Source organism: Seriola lalandi, unplaced genomic scaffold (genome assembly GCF_002814215.2).
Source record: "Seriola lalandi dorsalis isolate HSWRI2012SDOR001 ecotype SW California unplaced genomic scaffold, Sedor1 jcf7180002054325, whole genome shotgun sequence".
NCBI lineage: Eukaryota > Metazoa > Chordata > Actinopteri > Carangiformes > Carangidae > Seriola > Seriola lalandi.
In genome coordinates this window covers 188956-195832 of record NW_019524878.1, presented here as the reverse complement: position 1 = coordinate 195832, position 6877 = coordinate 188956, and the positions used below count along the sequence as shown (strand labels likewise).

Here is a 6877-nt window from a genome sequence, read left to right as displayed (position 1 = left end):
GGGGGGTCCATTTCATATCCTTTTCACTATCTTTTTGCAAAACACTAGACCTTGCTCTGAGAACTTCCACAGCATGAATGCAGTTGTTCCTGGGACTGGGGGAATAAAAACAAATTGCTTTTGTGAACACAGAGGTGTTGAGTATACTACGCACCTACCTATGGAATTTGAACCAGCTGGTTTTGAGTGACCTTTGACCTTTCTTCTCCACTGGCCTGCTATTAGCTTTGCTTCTGCTGCAAAATGACAGGATAATTACTATGATGGTTGAAGTAAGAAACCCTGACCACTTCTCACGTCAGCATTCTACTATATCGTGTAAAATAATCGCCTGTTTTCAAATAATATCACAAAATTGAAATTGTCCAAACAAAAGAAACAGAATAAACTGCAACAGTAACGATGAGTATCACAGAGATGAAAACATCCATGAAGATGCCTTGCCATATTCTCCTGGCACAACACAGACAATGTTCCCACTGAGGAGACTTTGTACGTATTCATTTGTATTTTAGTGGAATATTTCACTAGATTGGTACGTAAAAAGTATGTAGCACTGAGCCAAGGTCACGTGTGTTGTACCGAAGCTCCTCTTAAACAACAGCCTGTCTTCGAATGACACTGCCTCCCACCTCAGATAAAAAGCCTCTGCTACTAGTAAATGTTTTATGGACTCTGCTGGCTTGACCTGAGGCTGCTTTCTCTATTGTCTCATATATATCCAACTCAAAATATCACCTCAGATGAAACTGATAGTCTTTATTAAAGGTCCCATATTTTACACTTTCCCTGTGTTTTATTTAAATCCATAAAAAGATATATTGTGGTTTAAAGTACCAAAAACAATCCAAAAGTAATCTCCTCTCTCAGGCTTCTCTCTGGAGCTCTATTAACAACAGGTCGGTGAGCCAATCAGAAGAGAGGAGGCTCTTAGTTGCTCTCTTCTGATTGGCTGACTGTTTTTCGGACTGATGGAACAAAATTATAGCAGATTTCAGGTAAAACACTCAGAGAAACTAAATCTTGCAAGGTTCGATAGTGGGTCCAGGTGGGCGGGGCCTGGGGCATAAGTGGTGACTGTTTTGTTGTGACATCACAAAGTTCCAGAAGTCCTGACGGCTGGTTTTAAGGCTCAGTTTCTGAATACAGGCTGTGTGCATTTCCCTGTGGACTGAGGCTTTGATACGTTCACAGTATTAATATAGAACCTAGACCAGATCTAGGATGCACCATCCTGGTAAAAAATAAATAAAGGTGGCATGTTGAGAATGACAGATTAACCCATCTTGTGTATGTCTCTGTTTTCCTTTTTGTCCAGGTTGGCAGCCGGCTGGTCCTCCAGACGACCGGCATTCTCATGGTCGTCCTGGGAATCTTTGGGAAGTTTGGAGCAGTTTTTATCACCATCCCAGACCCGGTCATTGGAGGCATGTTCCTTGTTATGTTTGGGATGATCGCAGCAGTGGGGATATCCAACCTTCAAGTAAACACATTTCAATATTGCAATATAATATTTTCATAGTATGATATATTTTATTTGGTGGACACTTTATCCAAACGCCCGCTGTATGGAGTATTGAGACAGCACATCATTGTAATATTAAGACCCTGAGACACAAAACATCCACCCAACTGAAAGGTCCTATAATTAAACACTGAATCTCGCTGGCTCTGACACTGTGAGGGTAAAAGAGAAGAATCAAACGGATCAATTAATAAAAAGAAACTTTATTTGTCTAGTACCGTTCATACAAACAAAAAAATGCAGCTCAAAGTGCTGAAAAAATAATTGATAGGTTGCAGACAAACACATGAAAATCCATCAAACAAACTAAGAAACAAATCAAACAAACAACAACACAATCAGAAGGGTGAGTGATCAGCTGCATGTGGCTCTTGCTGCGTGCACATGGCAGTTACTTGCCCTCAAGAGTCCATGACACATCTGTGAATGCCTTCCAGACACTTTACTTTTAGGAGTGTAGTTGGGAAAAAGCCAAAGCACCGGGGAACCTAGCGGGCTAAGATCAGTTGTAACCCTGAGATATTTCTATGTGACTCAAGCAGGTCTTGGTCTAGGCACTGTTGCTAATTAAAACCACCCACAGATATACTTGCATTAGAAGAGTATTTTACTTTGGATACATTTTCCGAGTGGAAAAAAATTAAAATAAGAATTAAAAACATTACCAGCGTTCTCTACTTTTAGCAAACACAGAGGTAATTGGATTTATAGACCTTTAACAGCAAGCAGTAGGCAGATCAACAAAATTTATCTCTTCCTGTATAAGTGTCACAGCATCATCCTTTACATCCAGTGGAAAAAGTTATTCAAAGCAGAAATCTGACACAAGAATGCGTGGCTGCTGTGCAAATGTTGAAACTGCTCTTTTAACCTTTTAATGATCAGTGTGAAAAACAGTTCAGCAGGAGATGGGTTTGAAGAAGGATTTGCTAGAAAATGCAAGTTGAAATACGGACGTACTGGCAGCTTTGTAAACCGTGACTTGGGGGCTTAGAGTGTCAAAGTCTCACCCAGGCAGTGTATCATTTCCTGTGAAGGGTTTCTTTCATCTGCTCTAGATAAAAGGATCAAACGTGGTACAATGGTGTTGTCCACACTCTCAACACTATTTTGTTTGTCCATCCAGTTTCAGGTTAAGGTGTCAAAACCTTGTTTGCTCAGGAAACCCCAGTATCACATTTCGGTTTTCCAGAAAAACCAATGAAAGAAACCCTCATAATACATTTAGAGCTAAAGCTAATGGAGGCTAATTCCGATGTGGGGCACGTCGACTCTTTATTAATCAATAACTGGGTCATTTTGTGTAACAGGGCGGGGAAAATCTCCCGTCTCTCCATAAACCTGTTTGCCCCCGTTCTGACCTGTGTTAACCTGTCGTAACCAAATAAATGTGAAACCTTCCCTCAAATAGAATTCAGGTCTTTTTTGGAGTCCCGGATTATTTCTAATCACATTTTAGTCGAGATCCAAAACAGATATGGCAGCCATCTGAGAGAGAACAACAAAATAATGGCTTGCATCTGAGAGTCAATAAACCAATTTAAATAAATTTGTATCACATAATCTCTTTCTCTATCTCTGTCTCTCGCTCTCTCCCACTCTCTCTCTCGCTCTCTCTCCAGTATGTGGACCTGAACTCGTCCCGTAACCTCCTCATTCTTGGCTTCTCCACCTTCAGCGGTCTTGTCTTACCTTCCTGGTTTCACTCCAATCCTGGCATCATCGACACAGGTGATTTCCGCAGAGAACATACATACACACACACACAAACACACACACATAAAGTATGTGTGTGCTCACTGAATCAGTCCCTTAAACTTGGAACAACCCTTAATATTATTTATTGTTTATTTATATACCACGCTCAATGACATTTTCTGCCGTCACTAACACACACACACACACACACACACACACACACAAACTGGAATGTTCTTGTACCAAAATAGTCTAAAACAGTTTGTCTTGCTAATTTATGGAGGATAAAATGCAGAACTTTGATGAGATGTCGGGCGGAGAGGCGTGCTGTGAACTCTGGGAGAAGAGAAGGAGAGAACAACTCTGTCGCTTCAACCTGAAACTCCCCATGCTGTTTTTATCTGTTTGACCCAGGTTTTTGTCTCTTACATAAATATCACCAGACCCAAGTCAGAGGGCAAATGGATAAGGTCCACACACACACACACACACACACACACACACACACACACACACACACACACACACACACACACACACAGTAGAACTGGTTTATTCCAATGTTCTTCAGAAAAGCAGCAAACACATCACATATGCTCCTCAGATCAGCTCACCCCAGTTACTCTTACCTTCACTACCTCTTCCTCTTCTCTTATTATTTTATCTGGCAACTGACAAGAAACTCACACTGGAACAGATTTGATCAGATCAGTCATGATGCCTTAATAATATTTATAATTGTAATCTGATAAAAATAAGATGAGATATACTTTATTGTCCCATGGGGAAATTTGTGTCTACCAACTAACTGTGTTCCCCATCTGTACACACACACACACACACACACACACTCACGTTTTGTGATGCTGTGCTTTTATTTTGACAACTAAAAAAGGAAATTCATCTTAAGTCTGACTGACTCTTTTTCTTTTTTGTTTTTGATAAAACAAAGGCGGACTCAGTAATCGATGCCAAAAAAATCCAAAAAAACAAAAAGAAAAACACACCCATGTTGTTAATCCTTATCGGAGGAGCGGCATGGTCCTCAGACGGAGGCTGTGTGTGTTCCCACTGCTCTGCTAACAGATTACCCTTGAAAACATGGCAGCGGTTCTCCCAGCCTAAGCTCCTGAGGTCAAGGTGTTCCCAAATCCCAGAGGCCCAGATGGCAAACCCTCGGTTACTTTTAGTCTTTAGCCCAGATTTTAAAGTGGCAAGGAAGAACCATTTTAATAGTCTTACCTGAGTCTAAACCCTGAGTATTATTATTTGATATGTGTGTGTGTGTGTGTGTGTGTGTGTGTGTGTGTGTGTTTCTTTGTTTGTTTTACCCCAAACAGGCAGTTTTAGGACAGGAATGTCAGTTGGTCTGTAGCTCAGTTGGTCAGGTCGTCGGTCACGTTGGTTTCAGTGGGGTGTAAGGAGCGGTTGGGCCTGTAGGGGGAACTCGAGGGGCTTTTACACTCTTGATCTTGATTCTTTTTTTCTGGTTATCACTGGGGGGGGGGGTATTAGGCCGGACGTGTCATATTTATTCACAGTGTAATCGCGTGGGTGTTGTCAGTCCCTCTGAGAGTGTAACTGTGAGGCCAATTCACACAGGCTTTTCTTGAATATACTCGACAATAGCTGCCTGGGAAAACTACAGTTACAGAACCAGCGCTCTGATAAAGGAAAATAAAGGGATGTCAATTCATTAAAAATTCATTTTTAGATTGGGTTTTATTTTTTTTATGCTACAATTTTTCTTCATACTCGGGTATTTTTCTGAGGACAGATGTTACTGACCGACTTTCACGTATTCTTGAACCAGACGTCAGTCTATTTCGCAAATCATTGTAAATTAAAAAGTGCGGAAAAGTGAGAGAGTATTTTAAAATCATCCTGTTTTTGACTGACAGCTGCCCTGCTGCTGGCTGATAGCTGTAAACTGAGTCACATAAGTTGTAAAAAGTTGTAATAATTGTAATAATTGCTTGCGGCAGCTGTCAAAAAAGGTTCAAGAGAGAAAATAAGGGTGCTCATCTGACAGAGGGCAAAATTCACACATTACCACCCAGGTTTAATCTGGTATAATCTGGGTCTAATTTGGGCTGGCTGCGTGTTCCCTTGAACACAAAAGGCAGTGGTTGCGGTTAAAAAGCCAGTGGATTATGTCTCTGTCACTTCATTACTGTCACTACTGGTTGGTGGGATCGGAAGGAGGAAGCTGAATTGTGGAGGAAAAAAAGCAGGAAAGGAAAAAAAAATAGAGTAAAAAGAAGTGAAATATCTTTTTCTCAATACTGAAAATGATCCGATTACTTAAAGAAAATATACACATGTAGTCATTACACGCACAAACATACACACAGCAGGTAGAACCTAATTTAGCTGATCCAGCCACGAAACATTAATCCAGCAGATAAAATTAGACCGTGTGGAGCTTTTACAAACACGAGTCTGATCAATCAGAGATGTGAGAAACAAACAGAGATCAATAGCAGCCTGTCAGCTGATGGCTCCCTGCTTTTGATGACACATTGATCGGCCGCCGAGCATCTTCTTCGTGGCCACCTCCTATGAAGCGCCATCAAAAGAGCAATCCTCAAGATTAAACAGCTCTTCCCTGCAGACATAAGACCTTGATCCCATGAGTCATGTGATGCGAGTGTCTCCCAGGAAAGTGCTAATCCAGAGTTCAACACTGGGCATGAGGGTTTGTCTGGTTTTCTCAGGTCTAGGCTGCTTACCTCCCAATCCTCTTGGCTAGCCCCCATGTCACTGGCTGTAATCTGCCCAGCTCAGATAAAGCACTCTTGCCCACGAGTCTCTCCCCAGCCTCAACACTCATCTGATAGCTACGCACAAGAAGAAGCCTGTCAGTGCTCTCTGTAAACAAACTGCTGCTCATCCAGACGTCTTTAGATGTACAGGCTGTGACTTAAAATCAACTCAGCGGGTGCCTTGAACTTTTGACTGCTGCCTCTTTGGGCAGGGAATGTGTGTGTGTGTGTGTGTGTGTGTGTGTGTGCATGTGTCTCTGCATACGTGCGTGTGTGGCCTTTCTTTTTCCGTCCGAAAACCAGGATCTTGTGGGGTCAGACACCTTTGTGGGGACCAGAATGATGAACCTCACAAGTTTAAATGGCTGTCTGAGGTTTAAGACTTGGTTTTTAGGGTTTAGGGTTGAGTAGGTGTGTGTGTGTGTGTGTGTGTGTGTGTGTGTGTGTGTGTGTGTGTGTTGGGGTAGGTTCCTTGAACAAGAGTGTATTCAGAGACAAACCACGTCAGCACAGTTTGCAATTCTTGATTCAATTCGATACAATTTCATTAGGCAGTTTATTACCTAAGGGGCATTATGAAAACGAGGAATCGGGCATGCAGGCATCCACATGTTCAATGGCGCTCTGTATTCATCCATGTGCTGGTGGTAACACATGCCACATGAAAGGCCAACTCTGACTCAGGAGTCAGACCACCATGGAGTGCCATGGTGGTCTAGTGATTATTGATACTGCTCCTCAGCCACCAAACAAGCCTCCTTGAGTCGAAGTATCTGGACTTTTCCTGTGGATTCCTGGGACTTAATGCTCTCCATTATCACAGCTGCCTAACGCTGCCAGGACTGCGATATTACCTTAATGCGGGGGGGGGGGGGGGGGGGGGGGGGGG

At 42.3% G+C, this 6877-nt stretch overlaps 1 protein-coding gene across 1 annotated transcript in view; it reads left to right on the top strand.

Moving 5' to 3' along the window:
* The window catches only part of LOC111655562 (solute carrier family 23 member 1), a 46442-nt gene that overhangs the window by 35845 nt on the left and 3720 nt on the right, over positions 1-6877 (top strand). The window contains exons 9-10 of the mRNA XM_023407013.2: positions 1319-1483; positions 3148-3256. Coding sequence (XP_023262781.1) covers positions 1319-1483; positions 3148-3256 — 274 coding nt within the window. The remainder of the gene's footprint in view (positions 1-1318; positions 1484-3147; positions 3257-6877) is intronic.